Source organism: Pongo abelii, chromosome 2, assembly GCF_028885655.2.
Source record: "Pongo abelii isolate AG06213 chromosome 2, NHGRI_mPonAbe1-v2.0_pri, whole genome shotgun sequence".
NCBI classification, from domain to species: Eukaryota; Metazoa; Chordata; class Mammalia; order Primates; family Hominidae; genus Pongo; species Pongo abelii.
Genome location: NC_085928.1, coordinates 14,597,765 through 14,614,429, shown reverse-complemented (window position 1 = coordinate 14,614,429; position 16,665 = coordinate 14,597,765). Strand labels below are relative to the sequence as shown.

Here is a 16,665-nt window from a genome sequence, read left to right as displayed (position 1 = left end):
CTGGGCACGGTATTGTGTACCTGTGGTCCCAGCTACTCGAGAGGCTGAGGTGGGAGGATTGCTTGAGCCCCAGAAGCAGAGGTTGCAGTAAGCCAAGATCACACCACTGTACTCTAGCCTGCGCAACAGAGTAAAACCTTGTCTCAAAGCAAAAATTCAAAAACAGTAATTTGGCACTTTGGGAGGCCAAGGTGAGCAGATGACCTGAGGTCAGGAGTTCGAGACCAGCCTGGCCAACATGGCAAAATCCCTTCTCTACTAAAAATACAAAAATTAGCCAGCCATGGTGGGGCATGCCTGTAGTCCCAGCTACTTGGAAGGCTGAAGCAGGAGAATCTCTTGAACCCAGGAGGCAGAGGTTGCAGTGAGCCAAGATCATGCCACTGCACTCCAGCCTGGGTGACAAAACGAGACTCCATCTCAAATAATAATAATAATAATAATAATAATAATAATAATAATAATAATAAATTTAAAAATAAATAAAGTAAAAACTTTTAAATTTCATATCATTCCTCAAGTCCAGCAACCAATCAGCTGTTGATAAGCACATGCTATCAAATGGAAGAGAGAGGCCCAAGGCAGGGCCAGGGATCCAACCCTGCCATGGAGGTCTGTACTTCATGCATTTTCGTCCTTAGTAAGCAGCCTCCCCGCCTCCCTGGTGTTCAAGTCAGACCCGGGTTAGAATGCAGGCTTCTCCACTTTCTGTTTGGATTCCCCTAGAAAAAGCCCCTGAGACGATTTGAGTACAAGTAACTTTTCTGGGAGGTGACCCCGGGAAACATTAGGAGGGGAGTAGGGGAGTAGAGAAATGAGAAAGGAAGGAAAGAAAGCCCCCAAAATGAAGAGTGTGTTATTAAGCCTGTAACCACTGTGAGCCATTAGAGATTAATCCTTCCAGAGAGTTCTAGGAGACCATGCAGAACACCAGCCTCAGAATAAGATTCCCCCAACCCCGAGGTCAAACGAGCTGGGGCATTCGTCTACCAGTGCCCAACAGCCATTGGTTGAATGCTGCTCTCAGGGGTTAATTCCCTGGCACTTCTGACCTACCCTATCAGCAGGCCCCAAGGTTTAAGGCCAGAGAAAGCGCTCAGGTGCTAGAAGCTGAAAGTCTGGCTGGTATGAGTGAAAGGTACATGCCCAGGGGATATGGGCAGGGTGCTGAACCATCTGTCACAAGCTTGCTGTGTGACCTTGGGGAAGTCACTTACCTTCTCTTATCCCAGTTTCTGCAGTGGTGTAGAATTTAAAAAATGGGGATAAAAAATGTCTTCCTCATAAGGATAACATGAAGATTAGATGAGGTTATGCATGGAAGGGATTAGCCCAGTGCCAGGTTTGCAGTAAAGACTCAATATAAGCTACAGGTTATCATCAATATACTTTATGAGCTTCCTCCTTTTGGAGAATGGGGATGGGAAAGAAACATTTGGGGAAGGCTGATCTGGAATGGTCCAACACTACTTCCCCATGGGCAGCCACACACTCAGTGCCTTGCTAAGGAAAAGTTCCAGAAAGACATTCAAGGGACCCCAAGCCCACCAAAGGTCATTGTGCAGACCCAACCTCTTCTGATGTCTAACAACAGCAGAAAATTCCTAAAAGAAACTGATGCAAAATAAAGGAGGCATTCCTCTAGTCCCTGTCAGCCCCCTCAATTTATTTTATGAAAGATTTCTGACCCAGATGGAGAATGAGACTTGAAAGCAGGCAGAAGGCTGCAGTCTAAGCAATCTCCTCCCTGAGGGAGGAGAGCCACCAAACAAATGCCCCCATCTAGATGCCTTCGGGTAGGCCTGGCCCAGAGGCAAGGGGCTAGATCTTGAGAAACTTCAAGGCTCCTCCCAGCCCCTGAAGAAGTGTATCCTAAAGCGTGTCCTAACAAACACTAATGCCCTCCCCCGAATAGGTTCCTTCGGAAAATGGTGCTGGAGTCAAATGTGTTTGAAAAAGTCTTCATGCCATAACCCCCTCTTGGCAAATTCTTATACCCATTACATACTAAAAGCTTTAAAGTCTAAGAATTCTGTTTAATCCAATATTTCCTAAGTTTATTTGACACAGACCATATGTGTGTAAAATAGTCCCCCTCTAACCTCAGTTTTGCTTTCCGCGGTTTCAGTAACCCACGGTCAACCATGGTCTGAAAATATTCACTGGAAAATTCCAAAAATAAGTAATTTCTAACTTTTAAACCGTGCACCATTCTGAGTAGAGTGATGAAACCTCCCTGTCCTGCTTCATCCTGCCCAGGACATGAATATCCCTTTGTCCAGCAGATCCACGCTGTACATGATACCTACCCCCGCCCCATAGCCGGCTCAGTTATCAGATCAACTGTCACAGTACTGCGGTGCTTAAGGAACCCTTGTTTTACTTAATAATGTCCTCAAAGTGCAAGCGTAGTGATGCTGGCAGTTTGGATATGCCAAAGAGAAGCTCTAAAGCACTTTCTTCCTTTCCTTTTTATTTTTTTGAGACAGGGTCTCTCACTTTGCCGCCCAGACTGGAGTACAGTGGCACGATCACAGCTCACTGCAGCCTTGACCTCCCAGGCTCAAGAGATCCTTCCACCTCAGCCTCCCAGGTAGCTAGGACTATAGGTGCATTCCACCACACCTGATTAACCTTTTTAAAAAATTTTTGTAGAGACAGGGTCTCACTATGTTGCCCAGGCTGGTCTCAAACTCCAGGACTCAAGCGATCCTCCCATCTCAGTCCCCCAAAGTGCTGGGATTACAGGCATGAGCCACTGTGCCTGGTCCCACTGTGCCCAGACCCTAAAGTGCTTTCTTTTTTTTGAGATGGAGTCTCACTCTGTCGCCCACCTAGAGTGTAGTGGCGCAATCTTGGCTCACTGCAAGCTCCGCCTCCTGGGTTCATGCCATTCTCCTGCCTCAGCCTCCCGAGTGGCTGGGACTACAGGCGCCCGCCACCATGCCCTGTTAATTTTTTGTATTTTTAGTAGAGACAGGGTTTCACCATGTTAGCCAGGATGGTCTCGATCTCCTGACCTCATGATCCGCCTGCTTTGGCCTCCCAAAGTGCTGGGATTACAGGCATGAGCCACCGTGCCCGGCCCTAAAGTGCTTTCTTTAAGGGAAAATGTAAAAGCTCTCAACTTAATAAGGAAAGAAAAAAATCATACGCTGAGGTTGCTAAGATCTACAGTAAGAACAAATCTATCTGAAACTGTGAACAGTATATCGTCAAAACTGTTCTATTGTATTATTAATTATTGTTAATCTCTTACTATGACTAATTTATAAACTTTATCACAAGTGTAGATATACAGGAAAAAAACATAGTGTTATACAGGGTTTGGTACTATCCACGATTTTAGGCATCCACTGGGGGTCTTGGGCTGTATCCCCCTCGGATAAGGAGGGACTACTGTATGTGAGACATCTATGAACAGCCCTCTAAGGGGCACATTTAGTGGGAGAGCCTGGGCTGAAGGCGGTCCTCAGAGCCACAACCCGTCATCTTTGCAACCCCATGGCCTAGACAGTGCCTATTATAAGGTAGGCACCTAATAAATGATTATTATCTGAACAAATAGGGAGGAGTCTGAAAGAACGACTTAATGACGGTTTTCAAATCTGTTAAGTGATATAGTATCGGCAGTGCCAGGCAACAGCTCTGTTTCTAAGAAGGCACACATTTTAAATTGCAGCAGGAGGGATTTTGGAAGCCCTGCTCAGAGTTTAGGATTACAACCCACCAAAATAGGCTTCCAAGCCGAGCTGCGTCGCTTCCTTCTGTGGAGGTGTTGGTCTAGCACTTCGGCAGAGCTTAGAGTCTGCGTGCAGACGTCCACCCACCCCACCACCCATTCATTCATTTGCTTGTTCATTCAAACCCTCACTGAGCACCTACTGTGTGCTGAGCACCGATGGAGGTGAGGCACTGGGTCCCTCAGGATTCCCTCCAAAAGACAAGGTGGGACCTCATTGAGTTCTGTGATAAAGCCCAGGGAGCCCTGAAGGGGAAGGCAGAGGGGACCATGAAAGTGTGAGGTCAGGAGGCCACAAGCCCAGATGCAGCAGCTCATAACCCGACCAGAGCAAGAGGTAGTGGGCAGGGAGGGGGCCTATTACAGTTTCACACTGACACATGAGGCTGGCCTAAAGAATAAAGCCTCTACTGTCTCCTTGTGCTTGTTTGTCTAACCACCCCCCCTTTCTCTTGTGACCATATCTCATTGTTCCCAGAGAACAGCCCTGCCCCCACTTCCAAGTCCTTCCCCTCCTCATACTCACAGTTCCAATCTCCTCTTCCTTTCTTTAAGGCACACTCCCCTTCCTTCACACCACCTCGGAATTCTTCCCTATCTCCTGTCTTGCTCCTCCACCCCCTGAATTCCTCATTCTCCACACTCTATACCATCCCTTCTGGATCTGGGATGTCCTCAGTGGTTTTCATATCCACTCACCAGACGAATGAATAAACCAGAAGTCAAACCTAGGCCCATCTTTCTACTAACCTCCCCCTCAAAAGGTGAGCCACAGATTGTTTTGCCTCAAAAAGGAAGGGGGGATTGGGGTGAGGGGCAAGAGAGAGTCCAGGGCTGATCATCCTTCTCATCCTGTTTTACCACCACCACTATGACCCAATCGCCTTCCAGATCTCCATCTGTGCATTAGTGCACACTCACCAGCCCCACCTGGATGCCTCCCAACAAGTCTGCATGTATGCACTGATTGTGCTTCTTTTAAACAGGGGCTGAGATGGGCATGATAAGAGGACACCCTGGAGGACTTTAGGAGGTCTTGCCACTCTATTGCAAGACACTGACCCACAGAATTCCAGGCTTAGGTGTAACCTGAGCCGTCTTCTTGGCCAATGATCCCAAACCTAAGAGCTGGTCATCAAAATCACCTGGGGAGCTTTGAAAACCAGCTCCAAGTTGTTTTAAATAGAGATCCATTCCTGGGCCCTACCCTAGACCTTTGGAAGTTGTACCTTCCCAGTGGGGCCTGTGAGTCTGCATTTTTTCAAAAACTTCCAGGTGATCATGATAAACCAAGGTTAAGAATCAGTGATGCAGTCAGTGACCCATCCAAACTTTCACCAAGCAGTCAATTTCCTCAGTAACAAGCCAAGGAGGTGGCCATCCAGTCTCCACTTGAACACCTCCACTGACGGAGAGCTGGCTACCCTAAGGGGCACCTGATTTGGCTGCTGCAACCCCAATGGCTAGAAAGGTGTCATCTACCTAGAGCTGAGACCTGTCTACTACTTCCATCCATCTGCCACAAGCCTACCCTTGGGAGCAACAGAAAATAATTTAGTCCCTCTTCTAACATCTGAAAACACAGATCCCAGCAATAACACCTTGCCCTTCGCGTTAGGTTTTCTTACCTGATATGGTCTGCTTTTCTCCCAGCTAAATATCCTCCATTCTCTCAAATGCTCTCTCAGAAGTTTCCACTCCCCTTACAAAACTGGTCACTCTCCTTTGAAGTCTAGAATCAGAGGCCGTTGTATTTCAGACCAGGCCTCAATCCTCTGATGAACTGGATAAGGCTATAAACCTAACCAAGATCCTGCGGGCCTTTTCTAACAGCCATCCCAAAATGCGGGCTCACATTAAGCTCACTGTCCGCTAACTAGAAACCCCCAGATTTTCTTCACAATGCTGTAAAGAGAGATTTTCCCTGTCCTACATTTGGATATTGCCTTAAGGAGGAAAAAAAAAAAAAAAGCAGGGCTTTCCAATTTTGCAATTTTGTGTTTGGGAGCAGAATGAATGCTGATCCTGCCTTCTATGAGCCAGCTACCCTCATCTGATAAGCATGGATGAGACAAGGATGCTAGGGCCTCACTTATGTAACTGTACCCAAAGGATTTACGGGCACCATCATGTTGAAGCCCCCAGAGCAAACTTTTCTTTCTCAACACAGGCTACACTCCTGGGAAACACATGACGGCAGGTTGCACCCACCACCAAGATAAAGTTAACTGAAGTAGAAAGCAGGCAGCCACGGACAGGAAGGCACTCAGCAAGAGGCTGTGCCATCATGGGAGGCTCCCTTCTCGGGTCCCTGTTTGGTGAGGACCAAGGTGGCAGTTCCATTCACACCTCATGCGGGAGAGGAGGCCTGGCCCGAACATGGGCCACTACCCTGCGTGTGCTCCAGCCGCATCCTCGGACAGAGGGACTCATGGCCAGAGCTTGAATGCATAGGAGAGTTCCTGTCCAAGTATTGTACACTGATTTTGAAACTCTCTGTGAGGTTGATGGGGTTTAATGCATCATCCATGTCCTCTTCACAGACAAACATGAACGCACTGTTCTGGGTCCCACAGCACACAGACCTCATGCTCCTGTTGCAGACGAACATTTAGATTGAATTGTTAACAGTGTACATTCCCACAAATACAGCAGCTGGGCATTGTGCCCCTCTGCTGAGTCTCCGCCATTCCTGAAGTCCTCCCCCAGGGATCAAGGCACTCTAGGGATCTAGAAGACGACCCCCACCCCAGCCACTTCTGCTCTCCTCCAAATACCCACTCCTAGCTTTTGGGAAAAAGAGGCGATCTAATAAGCAATAAGTAAATATAATCGGCAAATACAGTCAGCCTTGAGGCAAGAGAAGCAGATCCTCCTCCACTCCAAACCCAAAGCCAACCCCCAACCCCAGCCTGCTGCTGCACTGGGGTTGAACCTGCTGCTGAAGTTCACTGCCACTGAATTTCTCCTATCCAGAAATGCAGGTGATAGGGAAAGTAATTGGTGGCAGACAATACCCGGGCCTGTGGGTGAAAGTGTGTCTTCCTCCACTCTACCCAGCGTCTCACATGGGGCAGCCAGAGTGATCCACCAGACAGGTCTCTGGGCCAAGTTCCAGAGCAAGGTGGCAGCTCTTCAGCGGGGCTCATTGGGCTGGGCTGCTGAGCAGGTGGGTAGCAGGAAAGGGTCTTGAAAGAGAAGAAAGGGACTCCATGGAGTCAGAAGAGCCCCAGGTACTTCCCTGGGGAGCCAGAGGTCAAGGTCCGAAGAATCATCAAGGCCCAGGACCAGAAAAGCAAACAGCCAGGGGAAGCCAACTACCAGCCAAGAATAAACAGGACAGGCCTGCCATGATCTCCTTTCAAAGTTAACACAAAGGCTTCCCAGGCCCACGTCCACCACCTGGGTCAGCCTCATACCAGATAGACAGATGCGCACGTGCTCACATACACACATGCATCCCTGAACAGCCACAGCCTCGATTCTTGGTCCATATTCCCACCCCCACCCCTCATTTGTCTCCTCGCTACAGACACACGTGCTCACAGTCACAGAATTTCACCCACACAGCGCCTGTGCCTTTCTGATCACTGGAACAACTGGTGACAGTTGTAGGTTCAAATAGGCACAAAAGAAGAAATGCAGGAAATCACTGAGTGCCTCTGAAAGGGGTAGGGGGAAGGGCCTAAGAAGCTGGGGAAAGACAGGGTGGGGTGGGAGATGGGTTGTCCCACACTGCAGGGAAAACCCCTAGCGGCTCCCCCAAGCTCACGGGGACCCATGCAGGGTCAGAATCTTCTCAGAAACCATGTCAGGCAGGTTGAATGTGGATGCATAATAATAATACCCCATATTTGAACAGGACTCTCCACTTTTCAAAGAGCTCTTCCATCCATCATCACCTAGAGTCCAGACCGTAGAGCTGCTGCTCATCTCCTGGAGTGCAAATGACCACCCCACCCCCACAGGGCACAGCGATGCCTTCTCCAAAATAATCGTTAATAGCTAAGCATATGTAATAGTTGTGTGAGCATGCTTGTTTTTGTGTGAGTGCGTGCAGAAGCTTTATGTAGCAGAGTGGGATACAGTCAAACAAAAATGAGGTTGTCATGGCAACAGGCTCCGGCATCATTGCAGCCTATTAACACAAGTGAGGAATGTGTTTGGCAGATGCTCCAGTGTTATTTATGGTATGGGTGTAGCAGAGGGACTTCTAACAGGCAAAGGAGGAGAAAAAAACAACCCCGTGACACTCCTACTATACCCCAGCGAGGAGACAGGAGTCGACAGTGAGACAAGAGCACAGCAGAGGCTGAGAGGCCTCAAATGGGGAGGGAGAGATGGGAAAGCAGAGCCTGCAGGAAGGCAGCAGAGAGGTGAGGTGGGCAGACAGTAACAGGGATCAGAGGGAGAGGGAAGAGAAAGGAAGTCAGAGAGGAAAGGAGCAGGCAGAGAGAGAGAAGGAGCCGAGGGGGAGGGTGACAAACACTATGGACAGAGCCAGAGGGACAGAGAAGGGAAGAAACACCATCCCACCAAGAGGGGCTGTGGCACTTTGTGTCCTGTTCCTCCCTTGAGTCAAAACTGTCAGGAGCCACTGGTTAAGAAACCAAATGCTTCTCCTAATTGGAGCCAAGGGCAGAGCCCCACGCATAAGAGAGGCTGAAGAAGAATAAAATACACAGGTCAGATAATGATGTTGAGGACCTGAGCAAAGGGGGAGAGGTCCAGCCTTGCAAGAGGAGCAGTGAAGAAATGCCAGTCCAGTTTACTGAGGGCCTACTATGTGCCCAAGCCACCAAAGGGAGAATTCCCAAAGCCCCAACATAGGAACTGCTCATTGCTACCCATTTCCCTGGACATGTGCCTCATCGAAGAAAAGAACAAGGCATCTAGTCCAAACCACTCTTACATGCCTGCTGCTCTGGAGTAACCTGAGGCAGAAGTTAATGCTGGACTTCCCCCACCAGCCAGCAGGGTTTGCTCAAGAAAGACAAATTTTATATGAGGCATAATCAAAAGGGTAAATCAAGTACAAACAAAAAAAGATACAGTTTTCTCTGAAGCCAAATAGAGGAAATGTTTGCATTCCCTTGTCTTGAACCACTCATAACAAGCTCTGCACCACTCAGGGCAGATGATATAAAGTAAGTATAAATCCACCCAAAATCCTACAGCCTTGCAAAAGTCTAAAGACCACAATGGGTAAAAGAACAGGGTAGGAGCCAGTGGGGGTGGGGAGAGAAGGGAGAGGGATTTGCCTAAGGCCTAAGAGGGATTTGCCCAGAAGGGGAAGTCAGTCAGACAGACACTCTGTTGCTGCAATGGTATTTTCATGCTAAGGTGGAATTGGGGCCCCCCAGGTTCAGCACCCCTTTCCTGGGATCTGACTCCAACCTCCCTCAGGAGAAACCATACCTACAGCTGTAATCAGACCTTGTGTCCCAAGTCTGGTTCACAAAATACCCTGAACTATCCTGAAAATCTCCATATGGATGACATGCCCCTTCCTCTGCAGAAAAGCTACATCCACCCAAGTCAGGAGCAGTCTTCAAAGATACAACAACCATCTGAAAGCACGAGTCCTCGGGTCAAAAGAGTTGGGACTTTTATAAGCACTAACAATGGTAGTAACTTTAAAACCACCACCTCTCAAAAGTCTTCTTCAAAGCTGGTCTCTAAAGATTTTTTTTTCTTCTGATCTTAGATCAGAAAAAACTTTTAACTTAGCATCAACAGCCCCACCTACTCCACTCACTGGACCCCAACTATATTGGCAAACAATTATTAAATCCCTACTAAGTATTCTGCACTGTGCTTAGGTAAGGGTGAGAGAATGGAGGAGGAAAAACACATACACCTTGGGATTTGTGCATCCATGGAGGTTACACTGGACAGACAGCAAAACCAGTGGACACTGGAAAATGAATAAGTGCTCCACTCTGTGCCTCTGACTCTATTGTTAATCATGCAGAAGACCAAGAGGCCAGTGTGGCTGGAATGGAAGGAGAAGGTTCCTTGCAGGGGTACAGCTTGGGGCAGAGGACGTCAGAAGTGGAAGGGATATAAACAATCCTCTCATTCTCTAGAAAAGGTAGCAAAGGCCCAAAGAGCTTGTGTGTCCCCTCCATCCCAGTCACAGAGCACCTTGCAGGTTCAGCTAGAGCCCAGAGCCCTGAAACCCATAACAGTGCTATTCTCTATGGGAGAATACTATGTCCAGGAAGCCAGGGGACACAGGAGAGCAACTCAAGAAAGATGCGGTACACAAGAGGATAAAAGTCTAAGAGAAGGCACTAGAAGAGGGGAGACAGAAGAAGGCAATGACAATGGAAAACCCTTAAGAGGTTCTATTCGAGAAGGCAGACGCCAGTGGGCGGATGTGTGCACTGGGGTCCAAGGTGAAGAGACTTGCCTGTAGCAAAGGCCCAGTGGACTCTCACAGTGGTGCAGCATGCAAACAAGCAGGTTCAGAAGCAATCATGGATGAGGACCAGGAAACCAGACCACAGGACACTAAAGGGAGATATGGTATGGATGTCAGGGGGCTCCTCTCACCCTGAGGTCAGGATGGCCAACATGCCCTTCTCCCAGAAGCCTTTAAGAGAGCCACCAGCTAACCAGGCAAAAGTTGTATCTCTTCCTGAACCTACAGTTCTAGGCTCACCCAACAAATCCCAGCAGGGATAAAATGTCCCTACCACAAGCAATGACCAGGGGCACCCACTTGAAGGGGTCATGATGTTCAACAACAGCTTTCTGCTCAGGCCGGAAGGGGAACTGCCACCACACACATCTCGGAGGCTCCTTCCCACTTTAGCTAAGGGCAGCTTTTTGGCTTGGGGCACTTTGCTAACTGAAACAAACTTGTCAGTCCTTCTGCAAGTTCAGGGATATCTCCAGCTCCCAAATCCCCAGCCTTAGACAGGTGGCAGGCTCATGCTATCTCCTCCTTACCACTGAGCAAGGGGTGCAGGGTGTCCCCTCACCAACCCTCTATCCAGGGCTGGATTAACAAAGCAGCAGTGGCACTCACGAGGGGGTGGCTGCTAGAGGGTCCAGCCACTTTTGTAAGGGGCCTTTTGTATATAGGAACAGAAGCTCAGGAAGAGATGGGAAACACTCCTTATAATTTTCTCCTCCAACCTTCTTCACTGCATTCCCACAGTGATGGCTACAGTTCAGTACACGTTATCTAAGGGGCAAGGAACACTGCAAACGACACAAGGGCACTCTTTTTGTAAACGAAGCCACTGGGGCTCAGAGTGGGGTAAGAAGCTCCCAAATAGCCTACATGTCCGAGCCCTGTCTCTCTGGCTCTTTTCACCATTCGAAAGGATGAGGGTGGGATCCCTTTCTTTGGAGTCAAGCTGAGGCCTGCCCGCCCCGCAATCCAGTCCCGGTGGCCAGGTGGGCCCCTACCTGCTTCAGCAGGAACTGGTCCTGGGCGTTGGTGCGCAGGGCGATGGCCAGGTGGAGGGCGGACAGGAGCACCCCGCTGAGCACTGCGGCCCGCATGCGCACGGGCAGCAGCGTGTAGATGGTGTAGATGAAGAACACGGTCCACCAGATGCCCTCAGAGGCGCTGCGCGGCTGCGGCAGCAGCAGGCCCACCACCTGGACAGCCAGCACCACGGCGATGAGCGCATAGCAGGCCAGGCCCATGTGGTCCTGGTGGAAGGCGGCGCGGTTGCAAAGCACAGCCATGATGAGGATCACGCCCACGGCGGCCGCCAGCACGGCCAGGTAGGGCAGCTGGAGCGGGGGCCGCGCCGCGTGGAAGGCCAACATGACCAGGCACACGAGCACCAGCACGGCCATGAGCATGGTGAGGCTGCTCTGGTTCAGGCGGAAGAAGTAGCGCTGGTACAGCCGCTCCAGTTTGTCCGACGGGAACTTCTTGGAGCGGAATATCTGCAGCAACGCCAGGCAGCAGGCGCCCAGGGACAGCACCGCGCCGGGCCCCGCGCCCGAGCCCGAGTCCGCCGAGCTGCCGCCATCCCCGGACCCCTCGCCGTCCTCGACGGCGCCGGCCTCCAGCTCGTCGGCCGCGCGCCCCTTACCCCGCCGCTCCTCCAGACCCACCTCCACCGAGCGAGGGCGCACCTCCGTCCCGCCCGCCGAGGCAGCCGCCGCCGCCGAGCCGCCGCCGCCGCCCGCAGGGGGCGCCCGGGTGCTGCCCCCGCTGGCCGCGCCCCGCCGCTGCCGGCGGCTGCCGCGACCGCAGTCGTCGCCGCCGCGCTCCTGCCAGGCGGACTTGGAGCGGAAGCTGAAGCCGAAGCCCCCGGCCAGGGGGTCGTCACCGCTCAGCGGAGGATCGTCGTCGTCGTCGCTGCGCCAGCGGCTGGCCAGGCGCTGCTGCTGCTGCGGGGTCACCGCCCCCCCGGGTTTCTTGGTGGAGCCGCGGGCAGAACCCCCGGGGGCATGGGGGTAGCCATTCGCGCGGGAATCGGCCTCGCCCCACGCCGAGCGGTGTTCGGGGCCTCCCCGGGGCGCCGGCGCCGCAGTCTTCTGCGCCGCGTAGCCCGGGGGGCTCACGCTTTTGGAGCCGGACATCCCCCCCTCGGCCTCGTCTCCTTCCTCCTCCCCCGGAAGCCTGGCCGGGGGTCTCCAAGGGGAGGGCGGACGGCCGAGCAGGGGGACCAGGCTAGGGTCACACGTCGGGGGCGGCCCGGGGCCCTGCGCTGCAGCGGGGCATCTTGGCACCCCCGTCCTGAGCGGAGGAGGAGGGCACAGCCCCGAGGTGAGAAGTAGCTGAGGATCCGCGTCAGAAGTCCCAGGTCCGAAATGGAGTTGCCTCCGAGGTGGGGTCGCGGGAACTGGTCGGGCTGCTGCTGCGCCGCACGCGGAGAGACGTCCGGGATCCTGGCTCGCGTCGAGCTCGACGAGGGCCGGAGTTGCGGGCGAGACGGGACGGAGCGGTGTCCTTGCGGGCGGTGCCTCCCCGGGCCGGCAGTGCCCAGGCGCGGCGCTCGCAGATTCCGCCTAAGCGGAGCCCAGCTGCTCTCGAGGATCGGCGGCGGCGAGGGCGGCTCGGAGGGGGTCCCGGCGAAGAGACACTGCGGGTGCCCTTTCCTCGCAGCGGACTGGGAGCGACTGGGAGGTGCGGGCGCCAGCCAGCATTATTTTCTTACGAGGGGTGGGGAGGTGGGATGGGAGGTGGAGAGGACGGGGGAGGGGGCGGCGGGCGGAGCAACAGCTCCGGAGCCCCGGGGGGGAGGGTCCTGGAGCCCGGGGGGGCCGTCGTCCGCATCCCCCACCTCCCGCGGCGAGAGTGGATGCGTGGCCCCGGCGAAAGCCGAGCCGAGCCTTCGGCGCGTCCGCGCAGGGGGCGGGGTCCGGGTCCGGGACCGGCTCCTGCGGTGCAGCCCTTCCCCTCTCGCCTCTCCCTTTCCCGCAAACGGAGCGGGGCCGGCCGGGACCTGCCGGCCCAGAGAGCTGTCGCGCCCGCTTCACAAGCCCCGAGCTCCTCGCCGCCGGCTGCGGGCCCACCGCGGCGGGCGCGGAACGACTAGGCGGAGGACGGAATCCGGCGCAGCGCTGCCGCGGTTCTGCCCCAACGCAGGCAGGCTTCTCCCAGGGAGTAAGGCATCCAGAGATCCAGGGCCGGGGCTCAGAAGCAGCCGGCCCAGAGGGGCCCGCCGGAGAGCCGCGGCGCCCGAGAGGCGCTCCGGGGGGGCCCGCGGGAGCCCGGCTCAGGGCGCGCCATGCACGCTTCGGGCCCTGCGCCGCTCCGGCCGCTCGCGCCGCTCCTCCCTTCTCGCCCGCTCGCCGCCGCCGGAGGGCCCTCCGCATCCCCTCCTCCCGCTGCCTCCCCGCCCCCCGCGCCGCCCGGGCCTCGGCTCACAGCCGCGCGAGGCCGCCTCCGCCCCCGGCCTGGCCATGGCCCCAGCCTCGGCGCCCCGCGGGCATCCTCAGGCCTGGCCGCGGGCACCCCAGCTCCCCTTCCTCACCTAAAATTCTCGCTGCGCCCCTCCCTCCCTGGGACTAGGAGCCGCATCCAGCCTGCGGTCCAGTCACCAGACCTGGGTGGAGCGCGGTCTTCCCCCGCCCTCGGCCAGGGCTCCAGCGCCCCCAGTCCTAGCTCCCCTCTTTTGTATCCCCCTTTAATCCCCCTCCCCCCATTTAACCCAACTTCAGCCCCGGCGCTGCGCCCCCCTTCCCTGGCCCGGCTCGATTGGCCGCTTCCGGAGCTGTCAGACTTCAGTCCGGCTTTCTTATTGGGCGATTATCTGGCCCGGCTGCTGTGCCAAAGGAGGGCGCACCGGGCGGGGGGCGCCTGGGCAGCGAGTGCCTCAAGGAGGAGAACAGAGTCCCTGGAGGGGTCGCAGGGGCCGGAGAGCCAGACCCGGAAATGGACGGGGGAGATGCAGAAACAGGACTTCTGAGACGCAGGAAGACAGTGATGGAAAAGATGGTGATGCAGTGGGTGAGGCCGATGCAGCCAGGGCGGGGCGGACAGGGAGGCTTTGGTGGGTAGTTACCAGGAGAAAGCCCCACAGTCAACACTGGAAACACCTGGCTTTTATAAAGCGCTCTTTGCCTGTTCATAAAGTCTCATAAATCTCACTTGGTTCCCGTCAGTAATCCTAGGATGAGACAGAGGACAGAGACCGTGTAGCTATTCCCAGCTTATAGATGCAGAAACTGAGGCTCTGGGAGCTTATTCAACTTGCCATAGGTCACACAGGTCTCCTAACTTGGCACCCAAAGGTCCTTCGTCAGGGCCAGACTGCCTCCCTAATCTAACAAGGTGTTAGCAGGAAGGATGGGCACCTGAGCAAGCTGGCGTGCCCACTCGGGAGGAAGCAGGGGAAGGGGAAAATGGCTGGATACACAGCACCAGCCACAAGAGGCAGGAATGGAGAGAAGGATTCGACTGCCAGGCAAAAAGGACCTAGGCCTGTAGAATGATGTGTCTACCCAGTTCCCTTTGCCTCCAAGCCATCCTGCTGGAGTTCTGACAATCTAAACCCTGGAGAGGTGGGAGACCACACCCCTACCCAGCCTGGGGGTAAACAGCTTTTACTTTCCCCTTCTTCATCCTCCAACTCTCTCCCCAGAGCTTCTGACAGGGAGCCTAGAGGTCTAAGTGAGCTTCCTTCTTTGTCTCTCTCTGCTGGTCATCTCTGCAGACTGGAAGATAATAAACCTTCCAGAGTTACAAATTGGGAGGAGAAAAATTCCAAGCGGTCAGAATAAACTAACCCTTGAGTAATCCAGCCTTTGAGTATTCCACTATTAGCTAGGTTGTAAAAAAAAAAAAAAAAAAAAACCATGAATTTAGTCATTAAAAATTCTAGAGAACCCTCAATGTACAAAGCACTGTGCTAGTTGCTACCAGGATGGAGACTCGATGACCAAACTCTAGACCGGGAACAAGTCGAACAAGTCAGGGATGGAGAAGAGCTAGCCACTATCTCTAGGTCAGAGCAAAGTTCTGGGTTCAATAGAAGTCCAAACAGCACCTCAGGCATTCAGAGAGAGGGGGTGTCACTTCCCACTATGAGGGCCAAACAAGGGCCTGGAGGTCAAACCTGGGTCTAGCAGGGAAGGATGTCTAAGAAAGGGAGGATGGACTAATATTTACTAAGCAACTATTGTATGTCTGTAAACATTTTATTGTCAGATAACTATTCTGAGGAAGGTTATCCCCACTATAAAGATGAGAAAACAGATTTAGGGAATCAAAAAGTGTGTCCAGCCACGCATGGTGGCTCATGCCTGTAACCCCAGCACTTTGGGAGGCCGAGGCAGGCAGATCATCTGAGGTCGGGCGCTCATGACCAGCCTGGCCAACATGGTGAAACCCGTCTCTACTAAAAATACAAAAATTAGCCGGGCATGGTGGTGCGAGCCTGTAATCCTACTCTGGAGGCTGAGGCAGGAGAATCACTTGAATCTGGGAGATGGAGGTTGCAGTGAGCTGAGATCGTGCCATTGCACTCCAGCCTGGGTGGCAGAATGAGACTCTGTCTCAAAAAAAAAAAAAAAAAAAAAAAGGCCGGGTATGGTGGCTCAAGCCTGTAATCCTAGCACTTTGGGAGGCCAAGGCAGGCGGATCACGAGGTCAAGAGATCGAGACCATCCTGGCCAACATGGCGAAACCCTGTCTCTACTAAAAATACAAAAATTAGCTAGGCGTGGTGGTGCGTGCCTGTAGTCCCAGCTACTTGGGAGGCTGAGGCAGGAGAATTGCTTGAACCCAGAAAGTGGAAGTTGCAGTGAGCCAAGGTCACACCACTGCCCTCCAGCCTGGCAACACAGCGAGACTCTGTCTCAAAAAAAATAAAATAAAATAAAATAAATATATATATATATATATATATATATATATATATATATATATATATATATGTTTGCCCAAAGCTCATAGTTGTAGCAGTCTGCTCGTTGTATTCTACCATGCAGCAATGTAGCAGATATGACATGGGTAGCACCCTCAAGACATAGTCAACTTCACGGACAGGGGCCACATGGCCAGAGGTATCAAGGCTATTGATCAAGGTTCCATCCTTGATCCTCTCATCTTCTCATTCCCAGGGCTATCCCTAAGTCATTCCTCTTAATTTTATTCAATTTTTAAAAATAATCGTCTTACAACAAAAGCCATGTATGATTGATGTTGGAAAAAAATTAAAAAGAAAGAAAACACTCATAATCATATCACCAAAGAACCAGTATTGGCCGGGTGCAGTGGCTCACGCCTATAATCCCAGTACTTTGAGAGGCCAAGGAGGGCGGATCATGAGATCAGGAGTTCCAGACCAGCCTGGCCAACATGGTGAAACCCCATCTCTACTAAAAATACAAAAATTAGCCAGGCGTGGTGATGGGCACCTATAATCCCAGCTACTCAGGAGGCTGAGGCAGGAGAATCACTTGAATCCGGGAGATGGAGGTTGCAGTGAGCCGAGACTGCA

The 16,665-nt window shown here is 52.9% G+C and overlaps 1 protein-coding gene across 3 annotated transcripts in view; it reads right to left on the bottom strand.

The window, feature by feature from the left end:
- ADCY5 (adenylate cyclase 5) overlaps positions 1 to 12,907 on the bottom strand; it is a 165,469-nt gene extending 152,562 nt beyond the window's left edge. Inside the window, exon 1 of one of the 3 annotated variants that reach the window (XM_054551390.2) lies at positions 11,165 to 12,907. In XM_054551390.2, coding sequence (XP_054407365.2) covers positions 11,165 to 12,298 — 1,134 coding nt within the window. In that variant the 5' untranslated portion in view covers positions 12,299 to 12,907. The remainder of the gene's footprint in view (positions 1 to 11,164) is intronic. The other 2 variants (XM_024245370.3, XM_024245369.3) reach the window with 2 other exon arrangements.
- Between the last annotated feature and the right edge of the window lie 3,758 nt (positions 12,908 to 16,665).